Raw genomic sequence first — 16,947 nt, forward strand, 5'->3', positions numbered from 1 at the left:
TCCTGCTCCAATTTTACCCTTTACCTTGATTCTCAGGACTTGACCTCATGTCTGGGCTTAGTGATTTGAGCCCTCATTTAAGTCCATCCTCACTACAAGCACAGGACTCTATATCCTAACAAGAGAACTTTTTGGGCTCAGCAACTCCAATTTTATATAGCCCCTCACTTTTGTCTACTCATATAACTGTAAGACTTAGCTCCATATACTAGCAAATTTGAGCCTCAACTTTGGTTTGGTTTTATTTTATTTGAGGGTGCTAAGAACTGAACAAGTATCTTTTGCATACTATTAGCAACCTATAGTCCAAATCCTAACTTATTTTTTTTAATGGTTCGTGTGTTTGTGTAGGGTGGGGATGGGGTGTGTGTATATTTGCTGTTTCTGGAGCTTAAACTCAGATGCAGAATGCTGTTCCTTAGCTTTTTTTGCTCAAGGTTGGCACTCTACCACTTGAGTCGTAACTCCACTTCTAGCTTTTTGGTGGTTAATTGGGGATAAGAGTCTCACATACTTTTCTGCTCAGATTGACTTCATACCACAATTTTCAGAACTCAGCCTCCTGTAGTGAGCCTCCTATAGTCACAGCACATGACTATAATCCAAGTTGCATCAAGGGGCAGTGGTAGGAACATGAGAGTCCATGTCCAGCCAGGACAAAAGGGTGAGACCCTATCTGAAAAGTTATCTAAAGAAGAAAGGACTGGGGATGTGGCTCAAGTGGTTTACTGCTTGCCTACCAAGTGTAAGGCTCTACGTTCAGGCACAAAAAAGGAGCAATGTCTTGTTAAGTGCCAAGACTTATCTTTAATGACTATGTCAGTACCAGTTATACAGCAATAAAGCCCACACCAACCATATCTGTTCATTTATAAACATAACTGGGGCTTTTCTCCTGTGGCCTCTTTGCACATTCATAATTGAGTCCTCACATTTCAATGGGAGAACCAAATGCAAAGTAGTATTAAAGTACTATCAAGAAAACCTTCTAGACTGAGATATGGCAAAACACATTTGTAACCCAAGCCTTCCGGAGTCAGAGACAAGAAGATTGCAATGTCAGAAGACAGTTGGGTTCGTAGTGGGCAGGAGTGGGATACTGCCTACTTTCCACAATTAAGATTTACGTGGCCTCAGTCTAAACAATTTTATCCCACAAATTGGTTTTCTGTCTATATTACTTTAATTATCCAATATTCTCTGCATTTATTAGAATTTTGCTGTCTATACATAAGCAAATAAGATAGCTAATTAAATTGTTAGTAATGGAAAAAATTAAAAAGTAAATAAAAAGATTTATTTGAAAACAGGGGTTATATCATGGGGGAGGAACATACAAAGCCACAAAAAAAATCACATGGTACCTTATAATATGTTAGAAACAATAGCAAGAAAGAAAAAACCACTTGCGTCCCTATTTTGGGGTTCATTTCACTTAACTTCATCTTATCTGGTCATAAGTATATAGCTTTTGACATTTTCTACTTGTCCCAGATATATACTAGTTATTGCAAATAAGGGAAACCATGGGATTCTATGTTTCTTTGGGCCTACCTTACTTCACTTCATATGATTTTTTCCAAGACTTTGCATTTCCTAACAAATGGAGTGATGTCATTCTTTCTGAGGGAGGCATAGAATGCCATTGTGTGTGTGTGTGTGTGTGTGTGTGTGTGTGTGTATGTATACACATTTTCTTGATCCACTCATCTACTGAGGGGCATCTGAGTTGGTTCTATATCTTAGCTATGGTAAATAATGCTGCAAGAAACACAGTTGTGCTGGTAGCTTTAGTATGGCCTTGTTTGATCATTTGGGTAAATGCCCAAAAGTGGAATTGCTGGGTCACAGAAGAGCTCTATGTGGAGTCTTTTGAGAAATTTCCATACTGCTTTCCAAAGTGGTTGAACAAGTTTACATTCCCACCAACAATGCAGTAGGGTTCCTTTTTGGCCACATCCCCTCCAGCATCTGTTGTTATTAGAGTTCTTGATTATAGCCATTCTAACTGGGGTGAGGTGGAATCTCAATGTTGTTTTAATTTGCATTTCTTTTATGGCTAGAGAGGTTGAGCATTTCTTCATGTGTCTATTGGTCATTCTTATTTCCTCTTCAGGGAGGGGAAGGAAAAAACAAAATGTTTAAATAGGGATACAGGTTGACCCATTGTAACAATGAGATGTACAACACACTATGTTGAAAAATGAACTTTACAATTTAGGCGGCGGGGGGGGGGAGAGGTGAGGGGAAGTTGGGGAGTGTAGTAGTGTAGTTGAGGAGGTGGGAGTGAAGGGATGGTAGGGGAAAAACAAGGGAGGAAGCAACAATGCTTGATAAGGAATATACTCATTACCTTGCTCATGTAACTGTGACCCCTCTGTACAGTATTTTCACAACAAAAAAAAAACATTAAAAGAAAAGATTTATGTGGCCTAAGCTTGATGCCAGTGGCTCACATTTATAATCCTAACTACTTAGGAGGCTAAGATCTAAGGAACATGATTCAAAACTAGCCCCAGTAGAAAAGTATGTGAGATTCTTATCTCCAATTAACCACCAAAAAAAGACAGAAGTGGAGTGGTAGGGCACTAGCCTTGAGTGAAAACAGAAGGTCAGGAACAGTGCCCAGGTCCTGAGTCCAAGCCCCAGAACTGGCGCACACACAGACACAGACACACACACACACACACACACACACATATATGGAGGGAGGGGAAAGAAAAAGAGACAGACAGACAGACAGACAGACAGACAGACTTGTATGGCCCCAAATATCAACCATGCTGAGGAAGAGTCCTCAGATCAACTACCACATTCTCCAAATTATGAAATGATGAGCTGGACAGTCAAGGAGGGGAAGTGATTTACCATGAAGCTTATTGGTGCTACACTAACTGCTGCCATAGGAGATGTTCAGTGTGTGTCACTGTTCTTCACCAGCACTTCAAGAACTACAAAGAACAACGGAAAAGAACTAGGCTAGGTTCTAATTTCAGGCCTCACATGGAGTAGATGCAGGTCCTGGAGTCACAGCCTTCATCTATGGTTATTGTGTTTGTTCAGCTTACATGAGCCAAGAAAGGATAGCCAGCGAAGGGCAAATGATAAAACACATGCAACACCATCAGTCGACTAGAAGAACACAGTCATCACTTATTTTCACAAGTATATTTAAACAATACTTTATTTATTATTATTTATTTAATTAACCAGAAAAGACTGACATTATCACCAACTTTACATATGAGAAAACCAAAATAGAACAATATTTGATAATTTTTCTGGCTAGATAACACAGCTAGAAAACCATAATGTCAATAGTCAGTACTTATCTTTGAAAGTCATACTGGTTTAGACAAAAAGAGTTTGAAGGGAGAAGAGAGAGAACTTCAGAGGATTCATTCTTCCTAACTCCATTTTCTCACTAACATGGAACTGGTTGTCCACAAAGCAAAACAAAACTAAGGGGAGATAAAGTGGACTCAGGGAAAAGGATTGGGGAAATTTAAAAAAATAAAGCCATTACCATGGGCTTGGGGAAGAGAGCTGACTGGGCAAAATAAATGGATTGTTCAGCAAAGATGAGAGCCCGCTAAGATTGGAACTCATAAATTTGTAATGGAGCCAATCAGCACAATTACATAATTTTTCCCAATTGTGCTACTAGAATCTAGAAGTGCTTGATTGAGAAGTGGCGGGACAGAAAAATGTTAAGTAAAGGTTCTAGAAGTCTTGAGAGGACTTGAAGTTTCAAAGCAGATAAGAGTGCAAATGGTGAGTAGAAAGGCTTGGGTTTATGGGAAAAGGCTCAATGGGGCCGCTGCAGCAGACAAGGCACTCACCTAGAGGAATCTCCATACTCTCTGAACTTCAACTGAAGTGAAAGAGCAAAGGTGAGAGATAGAGGGGAAGATCATGGGCCACCTTAGGGGAAAATGAGACTCATGGGCCCTTCTGTCTTCATCTGTGTACCCCAGGTCTCAATCGGAACCCATGAGACACATAGAAAGTTAAGGTTCTGTTCTAGATGTTCACAAATACCTCTTCCTTGAATTTAGGATGAGATAAGTCTGAGATATACTAAACTGAGTATTGCCAACCTGCAAAGCCCAGAATTAAACAAATAGCAAAAATGACTCTGACAAACCAAATGGTAAAATGTAAGGAAGGCATAGAAAGCAAGCAAAAACCATATTGTGACTACATGAAGAGAGAGGTTTGAGAATACATTACTCTCTAAACAACATCAGGAGACAACTAGAAGGAAGTCAGTGAAGAAAAGAAATCAAAATAAAATCCAGCCTAGGTTACATAGCTAGTTCAAGGCCAGCCTACGTTACACACTGAGATTCTGTATTAAAATGTGTGTATGTGTGTATAAAATTTATCATACATTGTTACTAAAAATACATGTATATGATTTATAAAATAAAAGTGTGTGTAAATAGAAAACAAGGGTCAAGAAGAGATCTCACAGCAAAAGATAAGAATATATAAAATGTGAAGAATATAGACTGGGCAGAGAGGGGAGTCTCAGAGAAACTTGCACTACTACATACTGAATAACTAACCTGTGTGGCCTGTCCATCTCCGTTTTGTCATCTGTAGAAGCAGGAGAGCAAAAGCACCTACCTAACAGTGTTGTCCTGTGAATTCGTGTAAGGCACTAAGATGACTGTTGGCATGCAGCAGGGCAGCGTAAGGGCAAACTATGCTTCATATTCTCACTGTTGGTCCAGAAACATCTCTAAATTATATTGCTCAATAATAATGAAGCTCAGCAAAATAAATGTATGATTCTGTGTTGGATATAAAAGGAAGAAAATTCTCAATATGTATTGATAGTTTCTTCTAGAAAGAAACCTTGAAAGGATATGCAGTAAATATATAAACCAGGAGAGGGCAGCTGGCACCTGTAAGCCCTAGCAACGCAGGAGGCTGAGATCTAAGGATCACAGCTTGAAGCCATCCCAACTAGGAAAGTCTGTGAGACTTTTATCTCCAACTAACTACCAAAAAGCCGAAGTGGAACTGAGGCTCAAGAGATAGAGTGCTGGCCTTTAGCTAATCAAGCTAAGGGACAGCACTCAGGCCCTAAGTTCAGGCCTCAGTACATACACACAAAGAAAAAGTGATTATCTGGTTCATCTTTTGGCTGGAACAATCAGAAGTAGGTGAATGTAGAATTGGGTAAAAGCATAATTTTTCTTTTTCCTTCCTTCCTTCCTTCCTTTCCCTCCTTCCTTCCTTTCTCTTTCTTTCTTTCTTTTTTTCTTTCTTTTTGGTTGGTTGTAGAGCCTGAACTCTGGGCCTGGGTGCTGCCCCTGAGCTCTTCAGCTCAAGGTTAGCATCTACCACTTGAGCCATAGCACCACTTCCAGCTTTTTCTGCTTATGCGGTGCTGAGGAATCAAACCCAGGGCCTCATGCATGCAAGGCATGCACTCTACCACTGAGCATTGAATTTGAGGTTTCACAACCTGTGTGAACATATTAGTCATTCAAAATGTTATGTTACAAATAATATTTCTCATTATTTCAACAAATACTTCCTCCTCATCTGTAATCAAAAGCTATAGAAGTCACCATGAAGACTGAAATAGACATAGACCAAGGCAAGACCATAACCTCTGCCCTCCAGAAACATGTACTCTGCTTTCAAAGACATAGAGTAGAGCACGACATCTGAGAGAGAGCATCAGAACCCACCCAGTTATGGACCTAACACAGGGCTCTGCACTTCAATCACATAACACAGGACAGCTCAGCCAGAAGTACTTACCCTGTTGTATAAGGGATGTTTATGCCCCCTAGATTAATACTTTCACATCCAACAATAAACAGAGTTGAAAAACACAGTAAAGACACACCACTGCAGATCATTGCTAGTTTGGCAGATTCTCTTGCACCAAGTTTCAATTTCTTTATAATGTAGCCTCCCAGGACAATACCGACTCCAGCGCTAGGGACAATAATAACACCTGGAGACAAGAGAAGGAAAGGATTTGTTTAGTTATTTCTATTTTTTAATTAGTTTGTTTCTGCTGGCTTAGTACTAAAGAACAAAAAAATCACTGTCAATAAATCTTGAGTGTTTATGATCTCCTACTATAATATTATTTTCAATGCATATGATCAACTAAGGGTTCATATCTATATCTTATAAAAATGTTTACAAGGCAATAAAGACAAATAGCCCATTAGAAAAATAAGCAAAATTTGAATTGGTTCCTCACCTATAAACATAGAAAAGACATCCTCTTTATTACTAAGAGGGAAATAAGAGCCCAGTGAAATACTATACACACCAATCACACTAGTAAACATTTTAAGGCCTGATAAATCTACATGTTGGCAAAGAGTTGGAAACTCCTAACATTAGTGTGACGTGAATATTGAAATCTAATTTGAAAAACAGATGGGCATTATCTGATACACTTGAAGATATATACAGGAATTATAACAGGCATTTCCACTCCTGGATCTCTGCCACAAACATCATAAGATATTTGAAGCATCATAACAACACAAACTGGAAATAAATTTAATGTTTATTAACAGTATATATATATATATATATATATATATCACAGAGCATTATTACATAGAATATAAAGGAAGAAATTCAAGCATTAACAGCTATGTGGAGGAATCTAACAAAGACAATTTTCATGCAAGAAAAACACAACAGCCTGGCACCAGTGGCTCATGTTTATAATCCTAGCTACTCATGAGACTAAAATCTGAGGATCACAGTTTGAAGCGAGCCCAGCTCTAAAGGGGGGCTGTGGCTCAAGTGATAGAGTGTTAGTCTTCAGCAAAAGAGCATCTAGGACATCTAGGCCCAAGTTCAAACCCCAGGACTGGCACAAAGGAAAGGAAAGAAAAGAAAAGAAAGAAGAAGAGAGGAGAGGAGAGAAAAGAGAAAAGAAAAACAACAGAATACACACAACGTGATTACACTTGCATTAAGTTCAAGAACCAATACAACTAAGCCATAATGTGTAGGGATGCATATGATTGTAGAGCTGTAAAGAAAAAAAATAGTTATCAAAAAACCCAGGGTGTTGTATCAGGAAAGAGGGGGCTCCTCTGGTACTGAGTATACTCCATTCCATTATCTGGATAATAGTTATCACTATGACCGGAATGTCGGTGTCCCCTCCATATCCCGAAACTCTTATCTTAAATTCCTAACCCCCAGGCATTTTCCAAAGAAAGAAATATATTTATTACCTGACTTATGAAATGGTAACCCTTCCGTACAACATCTTAATAGTAACAATAAAGTTACTTTTTAAAAAGTCCTAACCCCCAGATGAGATAGCATTAGGAAGTGAAACTTTGGGGCAATTACTTCATGAGGATGGAGGCCGCATACATGGCATTAGTGCCCTAATAAAAGACGTGTCTGAAAGCTGAGAGCTCTCTCACCTCTGCAGTCTGTGAGAACACAGTGACAAGGTGCCGTCTGTGCGGAACGAACCAGATACTAATCACCAGTACCTTGGTCTGAACTCCCAGGCCTACAGCTGTGAGAAATAAATTTCTCCAGCTTATAAACCACACCATCTCTGGTGATCTTGCCATAGCAATCCAAATAAACTAAGTGTCTACTTTATATTTATTCCCTCTCTCTAAATATTTGTTAACGTACTTCTGGATATGTTCTAATTCACAGGAGAAAAAGAAAGAAATAACCATGATGTCAGCTCTAAGAATCAGTTTAGGAGATAACTATCACACAGTAAAATACTTATACAAAGTGCAAAGAGAATACAAGAAAAATGGCACGTGAGTCTTCCCTGGGATAAATCAGGTGTGGCCACAGGTATGATTGGCAAGATGGGTCAGTCAGGGTCCTCCTATGATGCTATCACAAGATGTTTATCCATCAATTCTATTGTTCAAGGAATCCAAGGTAAATTCGGGAGATAATGGCTGAACAAAGGAGATATGCAAAATTGAAGCAGAGATGCTAAATTTTTATCCTGCTTTTAGTCACCATTTGAACACTTGTAGGTTCAAGTGAAGAGTCAATGCTTTTAGCAAAAGCAGTTTCTAGGTACTTGTTATAATTTTTTCCCTTGTGACTAAACACTTCTTTTTTTCTTGTTTTTTTATTTTCTGAACTTCAAAAGCTTATACAAAGGGGTTACAATTTAACATGTCCATCTAAGTGTCCAGTGCTTGACCAGAGTCACCCCTTCCATCATTTATCAATGTGACTAGAGAGGCAAAGCTTTACCTTTAGAACAAAAATGGTCCTTTAATAAAGTTCCTGCTTCCACTGAACTAATATATGGAGCAGAATGCACTATGCTAAAGCCTCAGGATAACAAAATAATGATAATAATAACAACAACACTACACTCAGAACAGAGTCATAATTAAACACAGATAATTTATTTAACTTTGCATCCTAGTTAGTATTAGGCACTTGATAAAAAGATAAACTATCATCAGTAAAAGTGAGGGTATGGCTGGGCACCAGTAACTCAGGCCTGTAATCCTAGCTACTCAGGAGGCTGAGATCTGATGATCCAAGTTTAAAGCCAGCCCCGGCAGGAAAGCCCTTGAGACTTATTTCCAATTAATCACCAGAAAATGGGAAGTGGTGCTGTGGCTCAAGTGGTATAGTGCTCGCCTTGAGCCTTGAGCCTTGAGCCTTGGGCTGAGGGACAGTGCCCAGGCCTAGAATTCAAGCACCACGACCGACCCCCCCCCCCAAAAAAAAGTGAGGGTATGTCAAACATAAACAAAATGTACTGTAACCCATTAACATTGTCTCCTGGTGCCCCTAACCCCTCACCACCTAAATTTTCACACTCTCAATACAGAACAGTCTGGACACCATTCATACTAATCTGTAGGTCAGATCTTCAGTGTTTATGGAGAATTTTCGGTGTCCTATGTTATACCTACAAGATTTGGTGCTTGGGAAGACCAGGTATGACAGGAGAGCCTTGCTGTGCGCTCTCTCTGTCTGTCTCTCTCTGTGTCTCTGTCTCTCTCTCTCCCTCCCTCCCTCTCTCCCTCTTTCTTTCTCTCTCACTTTTTCTCTCTTTCTTTTGTTCACCTCTCTCCCCTCCCCCACCCAGTAAACCAACTGTAGTTTAGAGTTAGCTTCTGTAGGATTTCAGAATCAGTTTCTACACTCAATATGCTACCCTCTCCCTATTCCAGACCTTTCCCATGTGAGGGAAGCCAGGTCTAAAGTTGATCTTACATCTCTGGCTGGTTGCACTTCTTTGCTTCTCTCCATCTTAAATTCCTGAGGGCCAGCAAACACAGCCCTGGCTTCACTGAGCCTCTGCACTGACCCAGTCATTCCCCAGCCCCAAAGTGCCTATCATCGGACAAGATAGGGAACATTTCTAAGACTTAGCTCCTCTCCTCTGTAACCCAGAAATAATAATGGGTCTTCACAGGATAGTTAGAATTAAATGAGTGAAGGCATATGAAAAGCTCCAAACAGTGGCTAACCTACAGGACACACTCAGTAAACACTGGCAATCATCATTATAACAAGTATAAATATCATTCATTATCTGTCTAGTATTAATGAGTTTAACATTTACACATATTAATTGAACATGTTGAAATTATAATTAGGCAACTTTAATATGCTGTTTAATATGGAGGACTGAATTTTAATCAGTCTATTTGTGATCCAACATAAACTTCTATGTGTTCTTAAGCATAATTGTGTCACAGACATTGCATATATATATATATATATATATATATATATATAGGTGTGTGTGTATATATATATATAAAGAATCCCCCTCAGCATTCAACTCTGTTCAGAAATGGTCTGAGAACACCCTGTTACTTTCCCATTGGAAATCCTTCATCTATCTGGCTAAAGACATGGATATCTTAGTTGTCCTGCTTTCTTTCTTCTACACCAAGCATTGTAACCTCACAGCAGATTTTGAAGCTGTTAATTATGGGACACAATATACCTTGACCTTATAAAGTTAGGGCTGCATGGAATTAAAGCATCATTAGAAAAAAATTAATGACAGCTAGTTACTTTCCTAATCAGTAGGCTTCTTAATGTAATTTTCCTCTTCAAATTTTTATCTCTACATAGATACTATTTGTATTATATTAAGCACATAAAACAGACTTAAGCTGAAGGCAGTTCTGGGAGCCCAAGAAACCTTGAAATGAAGGAAAAGAGGACAAAATGAAGCTATACCTTCATTACCAAGGGTGCTGCAGGTTCTGGGGACTTCAGGTGTATGGTTGCTGTTGTTTTTCTGGTACCCAGGACTATCCTGCCTTTGCTTCTCAATTTCATCAGTTTCTTCAGTACTTCAGGGACTGTGTATTTACTACTTCCCTATCTGTCGAGTATACCAGTCCTCAGTGAACATCTTAATGACCAGATTTCATGACTTAGAATTTATTATACAAAATATGTAAGTGATCACATTCATTTCAGTTTGCAACTACTTCTCCAACAAAGCAATCTTGCACTGTCTAAAAAGAAAAATGTAGGATCTAATCTGAACTAAAAATCAGTTTAGAAGTGACAAGTATTCAACATATAGATAGATGGGGGAAAAACACTCTCACTTTTGTTAAAATTCTGCATTGAGCAATGCTAGCAAAAACTTACGCTGACCAGCCACCAAAGGTAAGACAATGAGTTCTTTCAGACCTCTGACAACTATTCTACTGGGTGGTACTCATAGTGGTACCCAACCTGCCACTCAGGGGAACAAAGTGAATAAAATAGGATCTCAGAATTTCCATCATCTTTAGGCTCTTAGATCTAGACTCACTGCCCCTATTCAGGTTTTGCACAGGTAACATTCATAATAAAATTTAAAATAAATAAGTTGCAAATATCACTATGAATAAAAAAGAAATATCACTGGGCACCGGTGGCTCACACCTATAATCCTAGCTACTCTGGAGGCTGGGATCTGAGGATCCTGGTTCAAAGCCAGCCCAGGCAGGAATGTTTGTGAGATTCTTATCTCCAATAAACTACTCAGAAAAGGCCAGGATTGTATTTGTGGCTCAACTGAGCACACAGAGGCTCAGGGACAGTGCCCAGGCCCTGAGTTCAAGCCCTAGAACCGGCAAAAAAAGAAGAAATATTATTGTAAGCCATTGTAACTGTAAATTTCTACTTCTACTACTCAAGAGAGCTGGGCACAGAGATAAGAAGAGAAAGAAAGATGAGTACCTGGAAAATAATGAAGAATTCATTCACCCATTCACTCACTCATTCTCCCTCTTCTGCTTTTCCTCTACACACACACACACACACACACACACACACACACACACGTTAACCATATAAACCAGATACTCTGACAACTCCTCTTTGTATAACAAATCACTTAATTCTCTTCATTTTATGAGTTATGATGCTCTGGAATCAAAATGTGCCTTAAAGTTGACAGAATCTCTGCGTTATGTCAAAGTCTGATTAGAAGCCCTTTTCTCCCATAGCAACTCTAATTTTGTTCCATAGTATCACACCACCAATGGTGGCTTGGCGTTCTTCCCACATCACATCTAGTAATTCACTGAACAGGTAAATCAACTCATTTATTCAACTTCTCTTAAGCTGATTCTTCTAACTTTAGAACACAAAATAAATGTCTTCCTCTTGCCTGGGGTAATGACTTTGATGTTTTAAGCTTCCACATCTTACAAACATTTTCTTGTAGAGAATAAGTATCAATTACCACCAGAAGGGATCGATTAAAGAGACTATTTTCAAAACCTTGAAACTAGCAAATACTAAATGGTCTGAGAACAGCCAGCACAGTAGTAAATATTGTCAGAAAGATGAGAGTCTAGGATATGTTTGCTTTTAATATTCCATCTCTTACTCCTGTAAAAATCACAAGAATCCCTTCTCAGATAATGTATCACTAAAATGAATTTGTGATATCTTTTTATTAATAGATATGTTTAAGACAGTTTTCTTTAAGTTCACTTTAAATACATATATATATATATATACACGTATGTGTATATACACATATCTCTCCCTTTATCTATCTATCTATCTATATCTTTGCCAGTTCTCAGACTTGAACTCAAGGCCTAGAGGTTCTTCCTCTTGAGCCATAGCTTCAATTTGACTCTTTGATCATTACGTGGTGATAAAAATTTCATGGAATTTTCTGCCTGAGCTGGTTTCAAACATCAGTCCTTAGATGGCAGCCTCTTCAGTAGCTAAGATTAAAGGCATGAGCACCTGGCTTAAATTTATACTATCTTTTTCTTAGGTTTAGTGTCTGTTTTAAGACAGAATCAACTGTCTTTAAACTCACTGTGTGTCATGGTATAACTCTGTAATAGGGTAGCAGCCTATGTGGATTGAGGTCCTGGGAGACAGTGCCATAGGCCTAGTGAGGACTTCCAGGAAACTCTTAGGAATTCTCCTGAGCTGGCAGAGCAACTAGCCTGACACTACTGCTGCAGACTAGTTGTCTTAAGTTTTCCCTTCCAAGGCTTCAGTCAAAAGAGAATATTAGAAATAGACGTTGGGCTTCTGCTTCCCATTGGGTTTGCTGTGTCAGTCATAATGTGGCTCAGATGGGACCACTTACAGATAACCTATAGTGAAGGCTCTTGGATTTCCTGCATAATCTTGCATAGGTTATTAATATAAGGCTTTCAAAGAAATGACGCACTTCTAAAAAGCTTAGCCTCAATTCCTTCAGAATGAAGATAGCTCTATGAAGCCCATATTTCACTTCTGGGCCCAGTGGACTTCATTCACCCATAATACCATCTCTAACTCTTTGCCAACACAGAGAGACACTGAAGTAGGAGAGAAATATGAGAAGCCCAATCATGGGGATTCAAAGTCTTGTAAGCCCTGAAGGAAAGGTAATAAAAAGGAACCTTCAACAGAGAAAACAACCATGCTTTTGATGTCAGGTTTCTGCACAGCTCAAGCTGCAATAATGCAAAATGTCAAATGCCAAGTTGTATCATTAAATGACTCCAAAATCAAATCAAATTAATATTTCATCTATAGGACTTAGAAAACTTCAAAGAGTTTACTACATCCAAGCAATAAAACCAGAGAGCCAAAACAACTTGAAATGACAAAAAATGCAAAGATCTGAGTGTTTCCTGCCATCTTTTTTTCTCCAGCTCTGGGAAACTAGAGATGAGATGCTTTAAGCAAATTTCTGCAAAGATGGGAGGAGGGCAGGAAGGGCCTTTAACAGAGGGAGTTTCACAGGAGAATAATAGTACCTTGTTAATGTCTTCTGTTGCCCAAATAAGCCACAGAGGAAGAAGACCTTGGCATCAAGTTACTGTACTTAGGACTGAATGTCCATTCATTGAGACAAAGCCTACCAATGTGGGCCTGTGCCAATGGCATAGCCCTCTTTAGGGGCCCTTTGTGCAGAGTTCATTTGCTGACAGCAGTTTTCAACTTCTCCTCTAGCCATTATGCTCCAAATTCTTACAGTGCAGAGTTTCCCATCAACAAGTTTGATGGTGACAAGACCTACTAATAGCTGAGCTGCAACACTCCACAGAGCTGTACCTTCCCCAGGGAGAAGTGAGCAGATTTTCAAAATTTTATCTGGAATAAAAAATTAAGATAAATTCTGCAGACCTAAAGTATGCTCGTTAGAGTGGCTGTGCCACAAAGTCAGGTGAGAATCTTGATCTTTATTAATTCTTATATATATGTCTTTGTTGTAAAAATACTGTACAGAGGGGTTACAGTTACATGAGTAAGGTAATGAGTACATTTCCTATCGAGCATTGTTATCCCCTCTTTTGTTTTTCCCCTACCATCCCTTCCCTCCCCACTTTCTCACCTCCTCCCCCCGCCCCAAGTTGTGAAGTTCATTTTCAACGTGTCTTGTACATCTCATTGTTACAATGGGTCAACCTGTATCCTTATTTCCGCATTTAGTTTTTTTTCCTTCCCTTCCCCAAATTAGAAAAATGTATATACAAGATGCAGGGCACCGGAATCAAATACAATGAAAACAGGGGTTATACTGTGGGGGAAGAACATACAAAAGAAACAAAAAATCACATAGTACATTATAAATACGTTAGGAACAATAGCAAGCAAGAAAAAAACCACTTGTGTCCCTTGGTGTTCATTTCACTTAACTTCATCTTATATGGTCATATGTACATATATTTTTACTTTTTTCTGCTTGTCCTAGACATATACTAGTTATTAAAAATAAGGGAAACCATGGGACTATGTTTCTTTGGGCCTGGCTTACTTCACTTAATATAATTTTTTCCAAGTCTTTCCATTTCCTAACAAATGGAGTGATGTCATTCTTTCTGATGGAGACATAAAATTCCATTTAGTGTGTGTGTGTGTGTGTGTGTGTGTGTGTGTGTGTGTGTGTGTGTGTGTGTGTGTATCACATTTTCTTGATCCATTCATCTGCTGAGGGCATCTGGGTTGGTTCCATCTCTTAGCTATGGTAAATAATGCCGTTATAAATATAGTTGTGCTGGTAGCTTTAGTATAGCCTTGTTTGTAATCATTTGGGTAAATGCCCAAAAGTGGAATTGTTGGTTTATAGGGGAGCTCTATGTGAAGTCTTTTGAGGAACCTCCATACTGCTTTCCAAAGTTGTTGAACAAGTTTACATTCCCACCAATAATGCAGAAGGGTTCTCTTTTGGCTACATCCTCTCCAGCATCTGTTGTTTTTAGATTTCTTGATTATAGCCATTCTAACTGGGGTGAAGTGGAATCTCAATGTTGTTTTGATTTGCATGTCTTTTATGGCTAGAGAGGTTGAGCATTTCTTCATGTGTCTATTGGCCATTCTTATTCATACTACAGTCAAATTACTCATTGGAACTTACTGTGATTCTTTTTCTTTTTTAAAGTGACAACTTCATTGCGCATTAATTCACATGCTATACTTAACTGTATATGAAGTATACAGTTCAACATTTTGGGGGACCCTAACCCAGGGTCTTACACATATTAAGCAAGCATTCCACCACTGACCTATATCTTCCACACATTTTTTAATATATTCACAGAGATGTGGAACATCACCAAAACTTTAGAGCATTTTCATCACCTCTAAAAGAAACCAAGTGCCCATTAGCTACATACTCATTTTCTCTCTACTTCCCTTACTCTGTCCTAGCCTAGATAATCACTAATTGGCTGTTTCCATCAGTTTGTCTATTTTAATCCAATGAAGTAATACAGTACATGGGTCTGGCACCTGTTACTTAACATGTTCTCCAGGTTCATTCTTAACATGTTCTCCAGGTTCATTCATGTGAGAGAATATGTCAGTTCTTCCTTACTCTTTATGGCCAAACATTCCATTTTATTTACACATCACATTTATTTATCCATATATCAATGGAAGGACTTTTAGATTGTTTCCTCTTCAGGCCATTCTGAATAATGCTTCTGTGAACATTCATATACAAGCTTTGTGTGGCATGTTTTTGTGTCTCTTGGATACATCCATATAAGTGGAATTTTCAGGTCATAAGTTTGAAGAAATGTTGGGCTGTTTTCCTGCATGACTGCATCATGTTTGCACAGCTTCACCAATTGTTATTATATTAGACAATATGTGATTATAGTCATTAGTGAGGCTGTAAGGTAGAACCTCCTTGTGGGTTTGATTTTCACAACTAATGAGATCAGGCATTTCTTCATGTGCTTGCTGTTGGCCATTTGTATATCTTCTTTGGAGAAATTTCTATTCAAATCCTTTGCCCATTTCTTAAAATTGATTTATTTGTCACTTTATTATTTGCTTGTCAAAATTCTTTACCTGAAAAGAATTTTAATATGTTCTAGATATAGTTGCCTTCAAAGATATACAAATATTTTTCATATGCAATTGGTTATCATTTACTTTCTTGGTGGTGCCCTTTGATGAACAGAAGTTTTTTATATTGATGTTTATGCCTGTTTTAAGCATATTATCTTGATTAATTTTTTTAGTAAGTTTCTAAATCAGGAACTCTGAGTCCACTAACCTTGCTCTGTCATTTTCTTTTCTTTTTTTTTTAATTTAATTTTATTTTATTTGTGAACATACTGTACAGAGGGGTTACAATTACATGGGCAGGATAATGCGTACATTTCTTACCAAGCATTGCAGCCTCCTCCTTTGTTTACCCTTCACATCCCTTCCCAGCCTCCCCCCTCCCCCCCAAATCCCAATCCTTCTCCTTCCCCCCCCCGCCCCCTCCCACCCCGCACCGACTTTTCTTTGGTTTTTGTTTTGGCTAAACTAGGTCCTTTATATTTCTGTATGAATTTTATTGAACTATAGATCAATTTAATAATAGTAACTCTTTTTTTTTTGTCAGTCGTGGGGCCTGAACTCTGGGCCTGGGCGCTGTCCCTCAGCTCTTCAGCTCAAGGCTAATGCTCTGTGGTGCTGAGGAATCGAACCCAGGGCCTCACGCATGCAAGGCAAGCACTCTACCACTGAACCACCTTCCCGGCCCCAAGACATTTGTTTAAATAGGGATACAGGTGGACCCATTGCAACAATGAGATGTACAATTCGTTATGTCAAAAAACAAACTTTACAACTTTGGCAAGGGGGGGGTGAAGATAGGAAGGGATGGGAAGGGGAAGGAAAGGAGGAGGCAACAATGCTTGGTAAGAAATGTACTCATTACCTTGCCCATGTAATTGTAACCCCTCTGTACAGTATTTTCACAATAAAAATAAATAAATAATAGTAACTCTTCCAATCCGTGAACATCAAATATCTTTGTATTTAGTTTTGTAATTTGTGTGTGTGAGAGAGAGAGAGAGAGAGAGAGAAAGAGAGATAGTGAGAGAGAGAAAGAGAAAGAGAGAGAGAGAGAGAGAGAATCCTGGTTCTTGGGCTCAGGGCCAGGGCACTGTCCCTGAGGTTTTTTAATTTTTTGCTGAAGGCTAGCACTTTACCACTTGAGCCTCAGCCCCACTT

The 16,947-nt window shown here is 38.8% G+C and overlaps 1 protein-coding gene across 2 annotated transcripts in view; it reads right to left on the minus strand.

Moving 5' to 3' along the window:
- Slco5a1 (solute carrier organic anion transporter family, member 5A1) overlaps positions 1-16,947 on the minus strand; it is a 119,711-nt gene that overhangs the window by 9,148 nt on the left and 93,616 nt on the right. For both annotated transcript variants that reach the window (XM_013028434.1, XM_013028433.1), the window contains one exon: positions 5,782-5,980. In XM_013028434.1, coding sequence (XP_012883888.1) covers positions 5,782-5,980 — 199 coding nt within the window. The remainder of the gene's footprint in view (positions 1-5,781; positions 5,981-16,947) is intronic.

Source organism: Dipodomys ordii, unplaced genomic scaffold (genome assembly GCF_000151885.1).
Source record: "Dipodomys ordii isolate 6190 unplaced genomic scaffold, Dord_2.0 Scaffold109, whole genome shotgun sequence".
Taxonomy (NCBI): Eukaryota; Metazoa; Chordata; class Mammalia; order Rodentia; family Heteromyidae; genus Dipodomys; species Dipodomys ordii.